The sequence below is a fragment of the Pristis pectinata genome, chromosome 27 (genome assembly GCF_009764475.1).
Source record: "Pristis pectinata isolate sPriPec2 chromosome 27, sPriPec2.1.pri, whole genome shotgun sequence".
Lineage (NCBI taxonomy): Eukaryota > Metazoa > Chordata > Chondrichthyes > Rhinopristiformes > Pristidae > Pristis > Pristis pectinata.
Genome location: NC_067431.1, coordinates 31,667,892 through 31,687,026, shown reverse-complemented (window position 1 = coordinate 31,687,026; position 19,135 = coordinate 31,667,892). Strand labels below are relative to the sequence as shown.

At 43.6% G+C, this 19,135-nt stretch overlaps 1 protein-coding gene across 4 annotated transcripts in view; it reads left to right on the top strand.

Moving 5' to 3' along the window:
- Nucleotides 1-19,135, top strand: part of sik2a (salt-inducible kinase 2a) — a 253,352-nt gene that overhangs the window by 204,025 nt on the left and 30,192 nt on the right. For all 4 annotated transcript variants that reach the window (XM_052040106.1, XM_052040107.1, XM_052040108.1 and 1 more), the window contains 3 exons: nt 5,138-5,358; nt 7,467-7,619; nt 12,283-12,444. In XM_052040106.1, the coding sequence (XP_051896066.1) occupies nt 5,138-5,358; nt 7,467-7,619; nt 12,283-12,444 (536 nt within the window). The remainder of the gene's footprint in view (nt 1-5,137; nt 5,359-7,466; nt 7,620-12,282; nt 12,445-19,135) is intronic.

The following is a 19,135-nucleotide window of genomic DNA, read 5'->3' as shown; positions in this document are numbered from 1 at the left end:
AAACAGACCCTTCGGCCCAACCTGTCCATGCCGACCAAGGTGCCCACCAAGCTAGTCCTATTTGCCTGCGTTCGGGCCATAACCCTATCCATGTACTTATCCAAATGTTTTTTTAAAATCTTGTTATTGTACCTACCTCAACCACTTCCTCTAGCAGCTCATTCGATATACTGACCACCCTCTGCGTGAAAAGTTGCCCCTCAGGTCCCTTTTAAATCTTTCACCCCTCACCCTAAACCTATGCCCTCTAGTTTTTAGTTCCCCTTCCCTGGGAAAAAGACTGTGTGTGTTCACCCTATCTATAGTCTTCGTGATTTTACACACCTCTATAAGGTCACCATTCAGTCTCCTGCATTCCAAGGAATAAAGTCCTGGCCTGTCCAACCTCTCCTTATAACTCAGGCCGTCAAGTCCTGGCAGCATCCTTATAAATCTGCTGTCCACTCTCTCCAGTTTAACAATGTCTTTCCAAAACTGTACACAATACTCCAAATATGTACAACTGCAACAAAACATCCCAACTCCTATACTCAATGCCCTGACTGATGAAGGCAGGATATGTACTGAGATACAATGAAAAGCTTTTGTTTGCATGCCATCCAGACAGATCATTCCATACATAAGTACATTAAGGTAGTATTAAAAAAAACATAATGCAGAATATAGAGACACAAAAAAGACTCTTCTTGTGTTCGATAATGCAGAATGCAACAACAATCGATAATGCAACTTGGTATTGGTACTGGTATTGGTTTATTATTGTCACTTGTACCGGGGTACAGTGGAAAACTTGTCTTGTGTACTGCTCGTACAGATCAATTCATTACATGGTGCATTGAGGTAGTACAGGGTAAAAATACAGGGTAACAAAATACAGAGTAAGGTGTCACAGCTACAGGGAAGTGCACTGCAGGTAGACAATAAGGTGCAAGGTCAAACAAGGTAGATTGTGAGGTCAAGAATCCATCTCATCATATAAAGGAACCATTCAATAGTCTTATTACTGTGGGATAGAAGCTGTCCTTGAGCCTGGTGGTGTGTGCCCTCAGGCTCCTGTATCTTCAGCCTGATAGGAGAGGAGAGAAGAGAGAGTGACCCATCTTTGATTATGCTGGCTGCTTCACCAAGGCAGCGAGTGGTATAGACAGAGTCCATGGAGGGGAGGCTGGTGTCCATGATGCACTGGGCTGTATCCACAACTCTCTGCAGTTTCATGCGGTCCTGCGCAGAGCAGTTGCCATACCAAGCCATGATGCATCCAGATAGGATGCTTTCTATGGTGCGTTGATAAAAGTTGGTGAGTGTCACAGGGGACATGCCAAATTTCTTCAGCCTCCCGAGGAAGTAAAGGCACCGGTGAGTTTTCTTGGCCATGGCATCTACATGGTTGGACCAGGACAGGCTATTGGTGTTGTTCACTCCCAGGAACTTGAAGCTCTCAATCCTCTCGACCTCAGCACCATTGATGTAGACAGGTGCATGTACACCACCTCCTTTCCTAAGTCAATGACCAGCTCTTTTGTTTTATTGACATTGAGGGAAAGGTTGTTGTCATGACACCATGTCACTAAGCTCTCTATCTCCTTCCTGTACTCCGACTTATCATTATTTGAAATACGGCCTACTACGGTGGTATCATCTGCAAACTTGCAGATGGAGTTAGAGCAGAATCTGGCCACGCAGTCATGAGTTTATAGGGAGTAGAGTAGAAGGCTGAGGACGCAGCCTTGTGGAGCACCAGTGTTGAGAATAATCGTGCCGGAGGTGTTGCTGCCTATCCTCACTGATTGTGGTCTATTGGTCAGAAAGTCAAGGATCCGTTTGCAGAGGGAGGTGTTGAGTCCTAGGTCTTGGAGTTTAGTGATGAGTTTGCTTGGGATTATAGTATTGAAGGTGGAACTGTAGTCAATAAACAATAGTCTAATGTAGGTGTCTTTACTGTCCAGATGTTCCAGATGATCAACTTGTGTTCGATAATTCAGGATATAGTGTTACAGTTACAGAGAAAGTGCAGTGCAGGTAGATAAATACAGTGCAAGGGCCATGACGAGGTTGATTGAGAGATCAAGAGCTCATCATATAAGAGGTCCATTCAAGAGTCTTATAACAGTGGGATAGAAGCTGTCCTTGAGCCTTGTGGTACATGTATTGGTTTATTATTTTCACTTGTACCGAGGTACAGTGAAAAACTTGTCTTGCATACCAATCACACAGGTCAATTCATTACACAGTGCAGTTACATTGAGTTAGTACAGAGTGCATTGAATAGTACGGTAAAAACAATAACAGTACAGAGTAAAGTGTCACAGCTACAGAGAAGGTGCCGTGCAATAAGGTGCAAGGTCACAGCAAGGTAGATCATGAGGTCAGAGTCCATCTCATCATATAAGGGAACCATTCAATAGTCTTATCACAGTGGGGTAGAAGCTGTCCGTAAGTCTGGTGGTACGTGCTCTCAGACTCCTGTATCTTCTACCTGATGGGAGAGAAGAGAGAATGTCCCGGGTGGGTGGGGTCTTTGATTATGCTGGCTGCTTCGCCAAGGCAGTGAGAGGTAAAGACAGAGTCTAAGGAGGGGAGGCTGGTTTCCGTTACACGCTAGGCTGTGTCCACAACTCCCTGCAGTTTCTTGTGGTCCTGGGCAGAGCAGTTGCAGTACCAAGCCATGATGCGTCCAGATAGGATGCTTTCTGTGGTGCATCGATAAAAGTTGGTGAATGTCAAAGGGGACAAACCGAATTTCTTTAGCCTCCTGAGGAAGTAGAGGTGCTGTTCACAAGCCTTTGTATCTTCTGCCCAATGGAGGGGAGGAAAAGAGAGAATGACTGGGATGGGAAGGGTCCTTGATTATATATTTTACTCCTACTAATGTTTCAGCTTAGGTTCCAATGTAGCCTTGGATTAGAGTTTTTAAGCACAACTTCCCTGTGTGTGGTGGTCACCAGCTTTATCCTGGAACATGTTATGATGAAACCATTGCTGTGGTCAGGAGGGGTTGGAGAGTGGGAGGGAACAAGGACAAAATCTGACAAGCCACCAGCTCACAGAGATGGAGGTGAGAGAGCAGGGAGAGTTGCACTCTTGATGAGGGAGAACGTCTTGGCAGTACTTAGAGAAGATATCCTGAGGAGAATGTCAAGCAAGACCATGTGTAGAACTTAAAAGTAAGAAAGGGGTGATCAATTTTACGGGATTATGCTATAGGTCCCCCAGTAGTCAGCAGGAATTAGAGGAGAAAAAACAACAAGATGCTAGAGGAACTCAGCAGGTCAGGCAGCATCCCGAAGAAGAGTCCTGACCCAAAACATTGACCGTCTGCTTTTCTCCACGGATGCTGGGAAATCACAGATGGGGTGCAATAGTGGATGAGCTTAACTTCCCTAATATTGACTGGGACTGCCTTAGTGCTAATAGATTAGATGGGGCAGAATTGGTTATGTATGTCCAGGACAGTTTTCTGAAGCAATATGTCAATAGCCCTGCTAAAAGATTATGCCCTCTAGTTTTAGGCTCCCCTACCCTGAAAAAAAGAGTGACCATTCACCTTATCTGTGCCCCTCATGATTTTATAAACTTCTATATGGTCACCCCTCAGCCTCCAATGCTCCAGGGAAAAAGTCCCAGCCTCTCCAGTTCTCCTTATAAATCAAGTCTTTATATCACCCTTGTGAATCTTTTCTGCACATTTCCAGTTTAATGACATCCTTCCTATAGCTGGGTGATCAGAACTTTACACAATACTCCAAATGTAGTCTCACCAACATCCTGTACAGCTGTAACATGATATCCCAACTATTGTACTGAATGCCCTGACCAATGAAGGCCAGCATTCCAAACACCTTATTCACGACCTTGTCTACCTGTGGCGCCACTTTCAGGGAACTATATCCTTGTACCCCTAGGTCTCTCTGTTCCACAGCACATTCTGAAGCCTTGCAATTTACTGTGTAAGTCCTGCCCTGGTTTAACTTCCCAAAATGCAACACTTTGTACTTATCTGCATTAAGCTGATAAGAATCCTTGATCATCAGTAGGTTTTTAACTGGGCCCCAATACTGAGAGACTTGCCCTGAAATTGCACAATGACTCTGCCAGTGATTGAAACTCCATAGCAACAGGTTGACCTGGTGGTCTGCTCCCCTAGGAGATTGGTGGCAACCCCAAGCAGTCTTACAACCTCTCTCCTTAGAGTAAACCAAACACAGAGTCCATATAAACTTGTTAAAGGTTGTTTTCTAAAATGCATTGACTCCTGAACTTCCAACTATCTGTTCTAGGTACTGTGTGGCTCATCACAGTATACTTTAAGAATCTAAACTTGATTTTTCCTTGAATATTTGAGAAATCATAGTCAATAACTACTTGGTACAAATTTTTCCCAAACTTCTGTCAGAATGGCTCACAAACCTGTGTAGAAACTAACCTGCGCAAAAGTATTTTGAATATGTCATAAAACTGGAGTATCTAACTAAAAGCTGGATTTACTATGTTGCAAAGTTTATTTAAACTAATTGGAGTAAGTGGTAAACAAGCAGATAATAATTCTTACAATTTAATTATTCAGAGCTCCCTATTTAATCGTGAAGTGTTTGTTCTGCTATAAGACACACACTTCACATGACGAGCTAGGTAATTTACAGCATCAGTTACAACATATAATCAAGCAAGAACTAGAATGATTCCTTTCGCATGGCCCATTCTCAGGGTTCCCTTCCTCCTCCTACTCCCACTGTTCTCATACCTCACCTTCCTTTTAACTGCCGTAGGGCTCAATAGTGCCAACAGTCAACTGCAGACTTGGACAGAATCACAACTCAGATTGTCTCATCCTCTAGTACCCGTGACCGTGTTCCTTCTCTGCAGGAGCCATTGGCCGTTCCAGAGAAACTGACCCAGGAGGTGACACCTCTAAATGCTAGGATCAGATATCTCAGCAGAAAACTAAAATTAAACCAAGGATGTACCTGTCTGTAATTGTTGGTACCATACCCTGCAGCTTACTTACCCATTGGGAGGCAATTAACATTTCTCTATTATTCAAAAGAAACTGTTGGACAAATGTTTGTTTGTAGGGACCTTGATCTGTATGTGAGCCAATTGTTGATGACCGTAACATCAAGACTTTCTTACCTGCCAGACTGTGAACATCTCATTCGACGCATGCTGGTCTTAGACCCTTCCAAAAGACTCACAATTGCCCAGATAAAGGATCACAAATGGATGCTGGCTGAAGTCCCAGTACAGAGACCAGTTGTATATCCGCAACCCAGGGAGAATGAAGCCAGCATGGGCGAATATAATGAGCAGGTCCTACGACTGATGCACAGCCTGGGGATCGACCAGCAGAAGACTATTGAGGTAAAAGGTGTAATATTTTACCTGAGCAAACCTGGAGTATAAAACCACATCTGGAGTAGTAGGCCTGCAATACGTTAAATAATTCTGAACAACATACCATAAGATTTGTTAGCTTTAGCAGGAATACAACATATCAGGGGATTGCTCAATCAAAGGTTCTGTTCATGGAATTTAAATGATTTAAGGGAAAGGTTTCAGAATGCTAAGAAGCATGATTAGTTTTTCTTGATCTATCATATTTCCACTGATTAGGGCAGGGGCAGGAAGGTGGAGGGAATATTCCAGGCCTTTTGGGTATGGTTAAAAAAACCCACCGAGAGTGTGGTGGAAATTTGGAACTTTCTTTTACAAAGGGAAATTGATGCTGGGTCAATAATTCATTTAAAGAATTGATGAAAAGAATAGATGTGAGGAGAGGTGGCTGTGTGAAGTTAGACTCAGATCAGCCAAGGTCTCTCTTGAATGGCTGCCTTCTGTTCTCCAGAGACAGTCATTTAATGTTAATTTGTATTTCTGAGTTTTTAATTTTGTTTGTCCATTTCTTAACTCTAGTGTTCTCTCTGCTACTGGAAACCTGCAGTGATCAGTAGGTTCCAGTTCCCCAGGTGCCTCAAACCTAATGAGTCCCTCCCTCAAATTCCAGAAAGCAAAGCTCTGTTGGTCCTCTTATTCTCTTTTTTTGTTCGGAATATTTCTGTGTGAAAAGGGCTGTCTTCAGTGAGAGGTAAATCCATATTCAGAACGCCACCATCCTTTAGTATCAGCTGTTCGGACATACCCAGGCTGAGCCGAAGTCTTGCCTCCTGGTCTGGGAACTCAGTGATTAATTTACTTGTAAGCTTCAAATGTGGGAAAAATGAGGCAACCTCAGGCTCTATGCTCTTCCCATTCTCCTCTTGGGGGGGGGGGGGGGTGGTGAGGTGGTGGCGGGCTGGCGGGGGGTCCATCTTGACCACCAGAGGTGAACAAATGCAGATGCCTGGTTTCCTTGAATTTCAGAACAGTACACTCACTCTTACTTCAGTCTTCATCGAGCAGCATTGTGTCTTGAAGCAACCATAGCAATCAGGCTTATTAATGAGGAACCACTTAGCAGTGGCCTTAATAAGCGCCCCCTAGATTTATTTCAACATCCCACAACTTTCTTTTCACAAAATCCCCAAAGCAGCTACAATTAGTACATGAGAAAAGAATTCCCAACTAAAACATATGTTTCCCCTTTTATGTGTCCCTTTTTCTGCCCCCAAGAAGTTCCTTTTAAATGCTGAGAGATTCTTCAGCCTTCTTTTTCTGGCCTCCGTATTACTTGGATTAATGTAATCACACCTTTACTCACTTTATAAAAACAACTTTTGCTTCATTCAGTCCTGCATGACATGTTGCAGAGGATTGGCCCATAACACTCAGGAAAGGAGAAACTTCATAATCTATGGACAGGAAAGGAACTTTGATCAGGGAAAAGAGGAACAATCGCAAATACTTTAGGGGAAAAATAGCGAGGCATGAAGAGGCTGCCTTACTGAATATCTTTCTTTTGATTCCTCTTAATTTCTACAAATCAAAGGTATAGCCATGAGCACTTGCATAGGCCTCATCTACACCTGTATTTTCATTGGCTACGTGGATTGGTCCCTGTTCCAAACCTGTTCTGGCGCCACTCCTTAGCTCTTTCTCTGCTACATCGATGACTGCATTGGTGCTGCCTCCAGTTGTTGTGCAGGATTCGTCACTTGCTATGAGCTTCCATCCTGCACTCACATTTACTTGGACCATTTTTGACACCTCTGTCCCTTTTCTGGGTCCATCTCAGGAGACAAACTATCCACTAGCATTTACTATAAACCCACTGACACCCACAGCTACTGCAGGGTCTTGACCCAACGTCAACCATCCCTTTGCCTCCGCTGATGATGCTTGACCTGCTGAGTCCCTCTTGTGTCTGCCTTACTGAGTTCTCCTGTCAGTAAACAAGTCACGTTTTCATACACTGCTTTTCTTAATATATATTTTTTCTTGGAAAATCTGTTGAAATAAATTGTATTATAAACAATGATTCTCCCACTATTCCTTCATTTTAAATATTTGCTTTCACTTTGTCACCCCTACAGTCTTTACAGAACAAGAGCTATAATCATTTTGCTGCAATCTATTATCTCTTGGTGGAGAGACTGAAATCTCACAGAAGCAGTTTCCCTGTAGACCAGAGACTGGATGCTCGTCAACGGCGACCAAGCACAATTGCTGAGCAAACTGTTGCCAAGGTAATGCAGTAATCACTGTTGTGTGAGTTCCATCTGTGGCATGCACTGTACAGAATGAAATAATGATTGTGTAAAGGTTATAGCCCTAAGGTCTGTGGATTGCATACTCTACACTAGGATCGACTCACATACTGGATTTAATAGTGCAGGGTTGGCATGAATGCAAAAGGTGTTTTAGGGTCTATTTTTAAACTTCACAGCCTGAGTCTGTGGAAGCCTTGTGCTTTATAATCAGCAAAAGATTTTACTGAGACTTTTCTAAATGCAGAGCTTTTCAGGAGCATATAGTTTTGCTATAAATATAGAACATGTCATGACGTTTTGAATTATTTATGGTTCTCTTCACACTTGGACTTTGCCAGTGATTCACTGATATCCGTTTTAAGCTGTTCCTTTACTTGCGCCTGTGGTGCAGATGAACTGAATGTTAACTGAGGACATAACTGAGCAGAACAATATCAACCCCCTGCCCCATTACCCCCTTCTCCCCATTAATCTCCATCATTACTACATTGAATTACATTCTATCTTGAAAGCTGTAGAACAAAGTCAAGGAGAGTGTTTTGCTTCTCAATAATAAAAAAAACATTTCTGTTTTAGTCATAGAGTTGTACAGCACAGAAACAGGCCCTTCAGCTCACTGCGTCCAATCCCACCCTTTTGCTAATCTATACTAATCCCGCTTGCCTGTATTCGGACTGTATGTCTTGACTATTTAAATCTCTGTCTAAATGCCTCTTAAACATAGTAATTTGAATTAAAAGTTTATTAAAGAGAGCTGTAGCTAAGTTATGGAGTTTAACACTAGGAGGTATAGTCTAAATATTTGAGAAAACACTTCCACACAGTGAGCAGAAGAAATATGGAATTCTCTTCTGCAGATGGGATTTGATGCAGATGGGAACTGAGAGAATAAATTAACTCAGTGTGCCTGTTGTCAAATTTGCCCCGTTCATCAGTTTGTTCTCTGTAGCCTTGAAATGGTTTTCTTTTCAAGTACAGGTTCTATACCCTATTGAAAGTTACTGTTGAATCTGGTTCCACCGCTCTCTCAGATTACGTTAAATTGCCTGGCCTTCGTTTGAAGAAGTTCCACCTTGTTTCTCTTTCTGGTCGATTACAAATTGGCATTATTGGTCACCAACCTTCCTGCCAATGGAAACAGTTTATCTTTATTTACTCCTATTAAAACCCAAATAACTTTGAATTTTAAATTTTAAAGTGGATGAAATCAAATGGAAAATCTGGTGTCCAGATCATGAGAATGTCACCTGCCCTTTGTGTGAACATGTTTGTCCCAGTTCTGGGTGTGGTTTTTCCAAATGCAAAGTGAACAGTTTTAATGAACAGTTTTGCATAAGTGGCATTGGGCGTTGCCTACATGTTGAGACAACAGTGGTGAAATATTCGGGATTGTCTCACTATCTTGTCCTTAGTACTCCATGTTATAAAGACTGGGTTTCTCTGGGCCACTCTTGTTATTTTTTTTGCTGAAAATAATATACTTTCCTGATACAATGAACTGAAAGTCCACAGTGTATCCCAACATCCTTCCACAGCCTAACTTCACAGAGTCATAGAGCAATACAGCACAGAAACAGGCCCTTCAGCCCAAACAGTCCATGCTGACCATGGTGCCCACCCAGCTTGTCCCAGCTTCCTGCATTCAGCCCATATTCCTCTAAGCCCTGCCCCTCCATGTACCTATCCAAATGCTTCTTAAATGATACTGTTGTACCTGCCTCAACCACTTCCTCTGGCAGCTCGTTCCATATACTCACCACCCTCTGTGTGGAAAAAATTGCCCTTCAGGTCCCTTTTAAATCTTTCCCCTCTCACCCTAAAACCACGCCCCCTGGTTTGGACTCCCCTACCTTGGGGAAAAGACTGTTACCATGCACCTTATCTGCGCCTCTCATAGTTTTAAATATTTCTATAAGGTCACCCCTCATTCTCCTATGTTCCAAGGAATAAAGACCTAGCCTGGCCAACTTCTCCCCATAACTCAGGCCCCCTAGTCCTGGCAACATCCTTGTAAACCTTTTCTGCACTCTTTCTAGTTTAACCACATCTTTCCTATGACAAGGTGACCAAAACTGTACACAGTACTCCAAGTGTGGCCTCACTAACGACTTATACAACTGCAACATAATGTCCTAACTCCTATACTCAATGCCCTGACTGATGGAGCAGTGTGCTAAATGCCTGTCTACCTATGATGCCATTTTCAACGAACTGTGCATTTGTACTCCTTGGTTCCTCTGTTCCATTACTCTCCCCCTGTTCCATTATACTCCCTAGTGCCCTGCCATTCATAGTATAAGTCCTACGCTGATTTGACTTTCCAAAATGCATCACCTCACACTCTGTATTGAAGTCCATTTGCCACTCCTCAGCCCAGATCCCTAACTGATCAAGATCCCCCTATAATTTATGATAACCTTCTTCACTATCAACACCTCCTAATTTTGTGTCATCCACAAACTTACTGATCAAGCCTTGTGCATTCACATCCAAATCATTTATATAAATGATTAAATGATCTCTCTTCTCTCTTCTCTCATTCTCTCTTCTCTCCTCTTCCATCGGGTAGAAGATACAGGAGTCTGAGGGCACGTACCACCAGACTTTAGGACAGCTTCTACCCCACTGTGATAAGACTATTGAACGGTTCCCTTATACAATGAGATGGACCATGACCTCACGATCTACTGTTGTGACCTTGCACCTTATTGCACTGCACTTTCTCTGTAGCTGTGACACTTTACTTTGTACTGTTACTGTTTTTACCTGTAGTACATCAATGCACTTTGTACTAACTCAATGTAACTGCACTGCGTAATGAATTGACCTGTACGATCGGTTTGTAAGACAAGTTTTTCACGGTACCTCGGTACAAGTGACAATAATAAACCAATACCGATAAATAACAAATAACACCAAACCCTGCGGCACACCACTAGTCACCGGCCTCCATTCCGAGAAACAACCTTCAACCACCATCCTCTGCTTCCTATCTCTGAGCCAATTTTGAATCCACCTAACTAGCTCTTGCTGGATTCCATAGGACCTAACTTTCCAGACCAGCCTACCATGCAGGACCTTGGCGAAGGCCTTGCTAAGGTCTAAATAAATAACAAGTCCAAGGATGCATTTGATCAGGCCCTGGGGGCTTATGCACCTTAATGCGCTGCAAGGCTCAGATGGGGCACTTGCATCTTCAGGGTCACCCATTAAAGAAGGACCCTCCTGGCTTCAGCTGAGAAACTAGGTGCCTATCCATAAGCCAGTCCATAAAAAGAAAACACACAGAAAGCTGCTATTTCCTCATAAAATAACCCTGTGCATTTTGTTAGCCCTTCCATCCAGTTTCCACCAGAGTAAGCAGTGTTAAAATCATCTTGGTTATGCTTATTCCAAGTAAAAAGATAATTTTCCTGGCTTCTTGAAACTGTGGAATAGGCTGTTAAATCTGACGATTCTATCAATCAGTAGAAATTCATTCAGATCTTTTATATCATTAAAATTAATCTTTAAACAAAATCTTTTAGTCTCTCAGTGACGACTGTTGCTCCCTGGGCCACTCTGCTGACTGCTTGATGTATTGAACATTCTTTGTTGGTTTCAGTTGGCTAACCACTCCACTTCTACACAGTTCCTGCTGAGGGCTTTTCAATTATCTGAATAACTTTCTTTCATGAAGTCTTTGGAGCAACCTCCTGGTGCTTATGGCTGAATTTCACAGGCATGGTTCTCGGGCAGAGTTTTCATCCTTCGTTTCTCTCTCATAGAGTCAGAGTTACACAGCACAGAAACAGACCCTTCGGCCAACGCATCTGTTCTGACCAAGGTGCCTTCCTGAACTAGTCCCATATGACTGCATTTGACCCATGTTCCTCTAAACCTTCCCTATCCACGAACCTGTCCAAATGTCTTTTAAACATTGAAATTGTTCCCGCCTCTACCACTTCCTCTAGCAGCTTGTTCCTCATACCATCCACCCACTGTATGAAAAACTTTCCCCTCATGTCCTCTTTAAATCTTTCCCCTCTCACCTTAAACTTATGCCCTCTAGTTTTAGACTCCCCTACCCTGTGACTGTTCACCTTATCTATGACCCTCATGATTTTATAAATCTCCAATATAGTCACCCCTCAACCTCCTTTGCTCCAGGGAAAACAGTCCCAGCCTCTTCAGTTTCTCCTTATAACTCAAGCCTCGACAACATCCTTATGAATATTTTCTGTACCCTCTCTAGCTTAATCACATCCTTCCTGTAGCTAGGTGACCATAACTACATACAATATTCCAGGTGCGGTCTCACTAACATCCTATACAGCTGTAATGTGACATCCCAACTCTTGTACTCAATACCAATCTGATGAAGGTAAGTGTGCCATACTCTCTCTTCTTCACCCTGTCTACCTGTGTCGCCACCTTCAGTGAACAATGTACCTGTAACACTCTCTAGGCCCTGTCATTTACTGTGTAGGTCCTGCCCTGGTTTAACTTCCCAAAATGCATCACTTTGCACTTCTTTGCACTTGTCTAAGTTAAATTCCATCTACCATGTTTGGAGGCTAGATGGAAGAGAATTAAAAGTGGTCGGTAAGCAAGAATTTTTTTCAAAAATATTAATACCCTAGTTTTTTTTTCATTTTAGGCAAATCCTGTGGTGCCCCAGGTCAGCCTTTTGTCGCAGAATGTCAGGCTGTTGAGGTCTCCTGTCCTGCCTCAAAACTCTGCCGTGGACTCATTCGCCTTTCTACAGACTACATGCCAGCCAGAACTGGGCTTCATGGAGGAAGATGTCAACACTCCTAAGGTTTGTTCTTGGGACTTTATTTGTGATCTGCACCCAGAATAATCCTGCAGATTGTACCCATTACAGTGTGAAGTTGTTTGGGGATGTCGTGGAGCATTTAGTGAAAAAGATTTTAAAAAGTGTCAGGATAATGACTCAGCCATACTGACATCAATCTGCACTTAGATTAGTTCTGTCATAGATCAGTTGAATAGGATAATGGTTTGCATGCCATCATGAAACAAATATAAGACTATTGCTCTCTGGCAATAAATGTCTGGAAAACAGGGACATTGGAGGTGAAACTTACTGTCACCTTCAGTGCACCACCTGTCTGTGGAGTCTGCACATTCTTCTCTGACTGTGTGGGTTTCCTTCAGGTGCTCTGGCTTCCTTCCACATCTCAAAGGCATGCTGGTTGGTAGGTTAATTGGTCACTGTAGATTATTCCTTCTGTAGATGTGTAGGGGTGGTGGTGAGGTGGACAGGCATGGTTCCGTGGAAGTAAATGGGGAGCTAGGATTACTCTGAGAGCTAGCATAGAATTGATGGGTCAAATAGCCTCCTGTCTGCAAGGTTATATGAGAAGTATGTGTAAACGAGAAATGGAATTAGTCTTATTATCCTATTGGAGGCTTTGGAGAGGGTCCAGAGGAGGTGTTACCTGGATTAGAGGGTATTAGCCATGAGGAGAGGTTGGACGAACTTGGTTTGTTTTCTCTGAAGTGTCAGAGACTAAGGGGAGACCTGATAGAAGTTTATAAAATTATCAGAGGCGTAGGTGGGGTAGACAGTCAGAGTCAATTTCCCAGGGTGGAAATGTTAAATACTCGAGGATATAGCTTTAAGGGGAGATGAGGAAAGTTTAAAGGAGATTTACGAGCAATGTTTTTTTTCCACACCGAGAGTGGTGGGTGCCTGGAACATGTTGCCAGGGGAAATGGTGGAAGCAGATACGATATCAACATTTAGAGCATAGAACATCGAAAAGTACAGCACAGGAACAAGCCCTTTGGTGCACAATGTTGCGCTGAACTAACTAAATTAGTAATCAAATGCCCAACTAAACTAATCCCTCCTGCCTACACGATGTCCATATCCTTCCATTTCCCGCACATCCATGTGCCTATCAAAGAGTCTTTTGAACACCCCTATTTTATTTGCCTCCACTGCTACCCCAGGCAGTGCATTCCAGGCACCCACCACTCTCTGTGTGAAAAACTTGCCCCGCACGTCTTCTTTGAACTTACCCCCTCTCATCTTAAATGCATGCCCTCTGGTATTAGACATTTTGACCCTGGGAAAAAAATTACAGGCTGTCTATTTTATGCTTTTCATAATCTTCATGATCTCCTCTCAGCCTCCACTGCTCCAGAGAAAACAACCCAAGTTTGTCCAACCTGTCCTTATAACACATGCCCTCTAATCCAGGCAGCGTCTTAGTCTGCACCTTCTCCAAAGCCCCCACATGGGGCGACCAGAACTGAATGCAATACTCCAGATGCAGCCTAACCAGAGCTTTATAAAGCTGCCAACATAACTTCCTGACTCTTGAATTCATTGCCTCGATGAATAAAGGCAAGCATGCTATATGCCTTCTTTACCACTCTATCAACCTGTGTAGCCACTTTCAGGGAGCTATGAACTTGGACCCCAAGATCCCTCTGCTCATCAACACTGTTAAGGGTGTTGCCATTAACAGTGTACTGTCTCTACCTTTGATCTCCCAAGGTGCAACACCTCACATTTGGCCAGGTTAAAGTCCATCTGCCATTTCTCTGCCCATATCTGCAACTGATCTATCTTTTGCCAGTCTTCTGCGCTATCACGATGCCTCCAATCCTCATATCATCTGCGAATTTACTAATCCACCCATCTACGTTTTCATCCAGGTTATCTATATACATCACGAACAGCAGAGGTCCCATTACAGATTCCTGCAGAACACCACTAGTCACAGACTTCCAGCCAGAAGAAGTCCCATCAACCGTTACCCCCTGTCTTCTGTGGGCAAACCAATTCTGAATCCAAATGGCCAAGTCATCATGGATCTCATGCATCTTAATCTTCTGAATCAGCCTCCCATGAGGGACCTTGTTAAATGCCTTACTAAAATCCATGCAGACAACATCCACAGCAGGCACGGTAGTGTGGTGGTTAGTGTAACGCTATCACAGCGCCAGCGAGCCGGGTTCATTTCTGGCCACTGTCTGTAAGGAGCTTATACGTTCTCCCCATGACTGCGTGGGTTTCCTCCCACGTTAGAAGGACATACGGGTTAGGAAGTTATGGGCATGCTGTATTGGCACCAGAGGCGTGGCAACACTTGCAGGCTACCCCCAGAACATTCTACGCAAAGATGCATTTCACTGTGTGTTTCGACGTACATGTGACTAATAAAGAAATCTTTCCTTCATTAATCATCCTCATCACCTCCTCAAAAAAGCTCAATCAAGTTAGTAAGACATAACTTGCCCCACGCAAAGCCATACTGACTGTCCCTAATTAGGCTGTCGTTTTCCAAAAGCTCGTAAATCCTATCCTTAAGAATCCTCTCGAGTAACTTTCCTACCAGTGACATGAGACTCACTGGTCAATAGTTTCCAGGATTATTTCCGTTTCCGTTCTTGAATAATGGAACAACATTAGCTACTTGCCAGTCGTATGGGACCTCACCTGTGGTAGAGAAGACGCGAAGGTCTTGGTCAAGGCCCCAGCAATCTCATCTCTTGCCTCTCTCAATAACCTGGGGTATATCCCATCAGGTCCTAGGGATTTATCCACCCTAATATTCTTAAGGAGACCCAATACTACCTCCTTCGTTATCTGAAAATGCCCTAGCAAATTAGCATGCTCCACACTGATCTCCCTATCCTCCACATCCTTCTCCTTGGTAAATACTGATGCAAACTACTCACTTAGGACCTCACCCACATACTCTGCTTCCAAGCACATGTTCCCTCCTTTTTCCTTGAGTGGTCCTACCCTCTCCCTAGTTATCCTCTTACTCTTGATATATGGATAGAATGCCTCGGAATTCTCTTTAATCCTGCTTGCCAAGGACTTCCTGACTTTCCTAATTCCCTTCTTGAGCTTTTTTCTGGCTTCTTTATAATCCTCAAGGGCCCTGTTTGATCTTAGCTTCCTAAGCTTTACATATGTTTCCTTTCTCTTCTTGACTAAGTTCACCACCTCTCTTGACATCCAAAGTTCCCTGACCTTGCTATCCTTGTCCTTCCTTCTTACTGGAACATGCTAGTCCTGTTCTCTGTGTAGTTAGTCCTTAAACACCCGCCACATGTTAGATGTGGACTTGCCTAAAAACAGCTGTTCTCAGTTAACTCTCCCTAGTTCCTACTTAATGCTCTCGTAATTTGCCCTGCTCCAATTTAATACTTCCCTGCAAGGTTCATACTTATACTTATCTATAGCTATTTTAAAACTTAAGGAGTTGTAATCGCTGTTCCCTAACTGTTCTTCTACTGAAAGATCTGTCACCTGGCCAGGCTGATGACCCAACACCAGGTTAAAAGGCATTTAGACAAACACATGAATATGGCGTGAATGGAGGGATATGGATCATGTGCAGCAAGATGGGATTATTTTCCTTTGGCATCATGGTCAACACAGACATTGTGGGCCAAAGGGCCTGTACCTGTGTTGTACTGTTCCATGTTCCAACTCATGTTCAGAGACAGAGACCTTGGTGTACAAATCCAAAGATCTTTGAAGGTGGAAGCACAGGTAGATAGGGTAGTGAAGAAGGCATGCAGGATGCTTGCATTCATTAGCTGGGGCATAGGGTATAAGAGCAAGGAGGTCATGGTACAACTTTATAAAACAGCTGGAATATTGTGTGCACTTCTTGTCACCTCACTTTTGGAAGGATATGATTGTACTGGAGAGGGTGCAGAGGAGATTCACCATGATGTTGCCTGGGATAGAAGGTTTATTTGTGAGGAGAAACTTGAGGAAGTTGAGTGGGACCTGATGGACGTATATGTAATTATGAGGAGCCTAGATAGAGCAGATAGTAAGAAACTTTTACTCATGACAGAGGTGTCTAAGTCCAGAGGGCATTGGTTTCAATTGATGAGAAAGATGTTAGAGAGGGTAGCAGAGGAATTTTTTCACCCTGATGGTAATTACAATCAGGAACTCACATCTGAGAATGTGGTGGGCACAGGTACTCTCACTACTTCTGGTCAAGCACTTCAGTCACCAATACATGTTTGGTGATGGAGCAAGTGCTGGTAAATGGGACTAATAACGAGCATGTGATGGTTGGCATGAACCTGCTGGGACACAGGGCCTGTTTCTGTACTGTATTAACTCCATGGCAGATGGAGTTCAACCCAGAGAAGTGTGAAGTGATACACTTTGGAAGATCGAATTTGAAAGCAAAATACAAGGTTAATGGCAGGAGTATTAGCAGTGTGGAGGAACAGAGGGATCTTAGGGTCCATGTCCATAGATCCCTCAAGATTGCCGCGCAGGTCGATGGGGTTGTTAAGAAGGCGTATGGTGTGTTGGCCTTCATTAGTCGGGGGATTGAGTTCAAGAGCCATGAGGTAACGTTGCAGTTCTATAAAACTCTGGTTAGACGACACTTGGAGTATTGTGTTCAGTTCTGGTTGCCTCATTATAGGAAGGATGTAGAAGCTTTAGGGAGAGTGCAGAGGAGATTTACCAGGATGCTGCCTGGATTAGAGAGCATGTCTTTTGAGGATAGGTTGAATGAGCTAGGGCTTTTCTCTTTGGAGCGAAGGAGGATGAGAGATGAGTTGATAGATGTATACAAGATGATAAGAGGCACAGATCAAGTGGACAGTCAGAGACCTTTTCCCAGGGTGAAAATGGCTAACACGAGGGGGCATAAGGTGATTGGAGGAAGGTATAGGAGGGATGTCAGAGGTATGTTTTTCACACAGAGAGTGGTGGATGCATGCAACACACTGCCGACAGAGGTTGTGGGGACAGATACGTTAGGGACATTTAAGAGACTCGTAGATAGGCACATGAATGATAGAAAAATGGAGGTCTATATGGGAGGGAAGGGTTAGATAGACCTTAGAGCAGGATAAAATGTCGGCACAACATTGTGGGCCGAAGGGCCTGTACTGTGCTGTATTCTTCTATGAGCTTCCAATTATGTCCTGCGATGTACTTACCAAAACCTTCCTAAAGTGCCTTGGGATGCAGAACAAAACAAAAATTTGTGCTGAACCATGGACGTTGCCATAGATGAACTCTAGCTCAGTCAAAAAAGTATATGTTTTTTATATCATTCAAGGGATGTAGGCTTCACAGGCTGAGCCAGCATTTAATTGCCCATCTCTAGTTGCCCTTGAGAAGGTGATGATGAGCTGCCTTCTTGAGCCACTGCAGTGCTTGAGGTGTGGGTACGCCCACGATACTGTTAGGAAGGGAATTCTTTGATTTTGACCCAGTGACAGTGAAGGAACAGCAATATATTTCCAAGTCAGGATAGTGTGCCGCTTGGAGGTCAACTTCAACTTGGAGGAGGTGCTCCCAAGTTTTTGCTGCCCTTGTCCTTCTACTTGGTAGAGATCATGTGTTTGGAAGGTGCTGTCTAAGGAGTCTTGGTGAGTTGCTATCGTACATCATGTAGGTGTACAAACTGCTGCTACTGTGCATTGATGGTGGAGTGAGTGAATGGGGTGCCCATCCACTGGACTGCTATGTCCTGTCTGATGTCGAGTTTCTTGAGTGTTGTTGAAGCTGCAGTCATTCAGGTAAGTGGAGAGTGTTCCATCACACTCCTGACTTGAGCTTTATAAATGGTGGACAGGCTTTGGGGAGTTAGGAGGGGAGTTACTCGCCACAGGGTTCCTAGCCCCTGACCTCTCTTGTAGCCACACAGTGTATATGGCTACTCCAGTTCAGTTTCTGGTCAATGGTAACCCCCAGGATATTGATAGTGGGGGATTCAGAAATGGTAATGTCATTGAATGTTAGGTGGTGATAGCTGGATTTTCTCTTGTTGATAGGTTTTAAAGAGAATATTAACAAAGGAGGGAAAGGACAGGGTTGGGGAAGTTTTGGGAGGGAAAAGTTGAAGACATGGCTGCCAGATACATTTCGAGAATGATAAGCCAGAATTGGAGCAGCGCAGATATCAGAGGGTAATAAAGCTGGAAGTGTTTAGAATGGGGGAGAGGGTATGTGGAGTGAAATCACTGACTCAGGGCCCGTTCTACCTTGAATTTCAACAGCATGAGCATGTGCCTCAGATTGGAACATATTTACTATCTGGATAATAAAGACACCTACGTTCGACTGCTGTTTATTGATGACAGCTCCACTTTTAATCCTATAATTCCAAGCAAACTCATCACCAAGCTCATAGACTTGGGACTTAACACCTCTCTTTGCAACTGGATCCTTGACTTCCTGACCAACAGACCACAGTCAGTAAGGATAGTCAGCAACACCTCTGCCACAATTATCCTCAACACTGGTGCCCCACAAGGCTGCGTCCTCAGCTCCCTGCTCTACTCTCTATACACTCATGACTGCATGGCCAGATTCTGCTCTAACTCCATCTGCAAGTTTGCAGATGATACCACTGTAGTGGGCTGTATCTCAAATAATGATGAGTCAGAGTACAGGAAGGAGATAGAGAGCCTAGTAGCGTGTTATCATGACAACAACCTTTCCCTCAATGTCAGCGAAACAAAAGAGCTGGTCA